Source organism: Cyberlindnera jadinii, assembly GCF_001661405.1.
Source record: "Cyberlindnera jadinii NRRL Y-1542 unplaced genomic scaffold CYBJAscaffold_18, whole genome shotgun sequence".
Taxonomy (NCBI): Eukaryota; Fungi; Ascomycota; class Saccharomycetes; order Phaffomycetales; family Wickerhamomycetaceae; genus Williopsis; species Williopsis jadinii.
Window position 1 is genome coordinate 190,238 of NW_017963669.1, and position 1,229 is coordinate 191,466.

General features: G+C 47.8%; 1 protein-coding gene across 1 annotated transcript in view; it reads right to left on the bottom strand.

The window, feature by feature from the left end:
- Positions 1–169: 169 nt before the first annotated feature.
- The window catches only part of CYBJADRAFT_186846 (uncharacterized protein), a gene marked incomplete at its 3' end in the record, with an annotated part of 4,130 nt that continues 3,070 nt past the window's right edge, over positions 170–1,229 (bottom strand). The window contains exons 3-4 of the mRNA XM_020217234.1: positions 1,062–1,227; positions 170–1,001 (exon numbers count right to left, since the gene is read on the bottom strand). Coding sequence (XP_020068381.1) covers positions 171–1,001; positions 1,062–1,227 — 997 coding nt within the window. The remainder of the gene's footprint in view (positions 1,002–1,061; positions 1,228–1,229) is intronic.

Here is a 1,229-nt window from a genome sequence, read left to right on the forward strand (position 1 = left end):
TGAGTAGAACAGTAGTAACCCTCCGCACATGCATAACAGCCATTGTTCATCGAACCACCACCACATTGACCATAGCCATTGATAGTGCTGTAGCTAGAACAGGTACACGTTTCCTCGCTGTTTCCACCAGTAGATGTAGTACCGGCTGACGAACTAGTGACTCCTCCAGCAGAGGAGGCAGTACCTGCACTCGAGGCCTTTGTAGAAGATGTAGTACCTTGTGGCGCCAAAGTGGTTGTACCATCGTTTCCGCCACTGCCGTTACCACAGTCACCATAGGCAGCCCATTCATAGTTTGGTGCATCAGTTTGCGATCTGTCGTAATTGTCGACATTGTCACAACCGGTGATATAGTCATAAGCTTGGTTATACTTCCAATTGTTACATTCGCTGTAGTCCGTCACTCCGTTGGCACACCATTGATACTTAATTTGGAATACTGGCATGACAACGTTACCATTAGCGTCTGGGGTAATGGTCAGGGAGACAGTAGTCTCCCAGTTACCTGCATCACTGATCAGTGCAATGTTCGAGTTCCGAGAGAACAAAACCTTGTTGACACCGCCATGGATCATCATCTCACTCAGCGAAGACACAGACATCGAGTCCTCAGATGTAAACTTGATTGTGACATCATAGTTATCGCCTCCAGTCCATTTGACATTGGAAACAACGATATCCGCAATTGGCAAATTAACAAGACTAGCATGGTATGTGAAATCGTAACCGGAACATGCAACAGCACATTGTCCTGTAGAGACTGCGTCAGATGATGTAGCAGATGACCCCGATGTAGTTCCGCTAGAAACATCGGCAGATGATGTAGTGCCAGCAGGAGCCAAAGTTGTGGTCTCACTAGAAGCAGCACTAGAAGCAGCACTAGAAGCAGCACTAGAAGTAGCACTAGAAGCAGCGCTAGAAGCAGCACTAGAAGCAGCACTAGAAGTAGCACTAGAAGCAGCACTAGAAGCAGCACTGGAAGCAGCACTAGAAGTAGCACTGGAAGCAGCACTGGAAGCAACACTAGAAGCAGCGCTAGAAGCAGCACTAGAAGCACCGGCAGAAGCACCGGAAGAAGCTGTACACAGAGGACTAGTAGAAGTACCTGGAATACACTGTGCGTAGTACTCATTCTGAGTAGAACAGTAGTAACCCTCCGCACATGCATAACAGCCATTGTTCATCGAACCACCACCACATTGACCATAGCCATTGATAGTGCTGTAGCT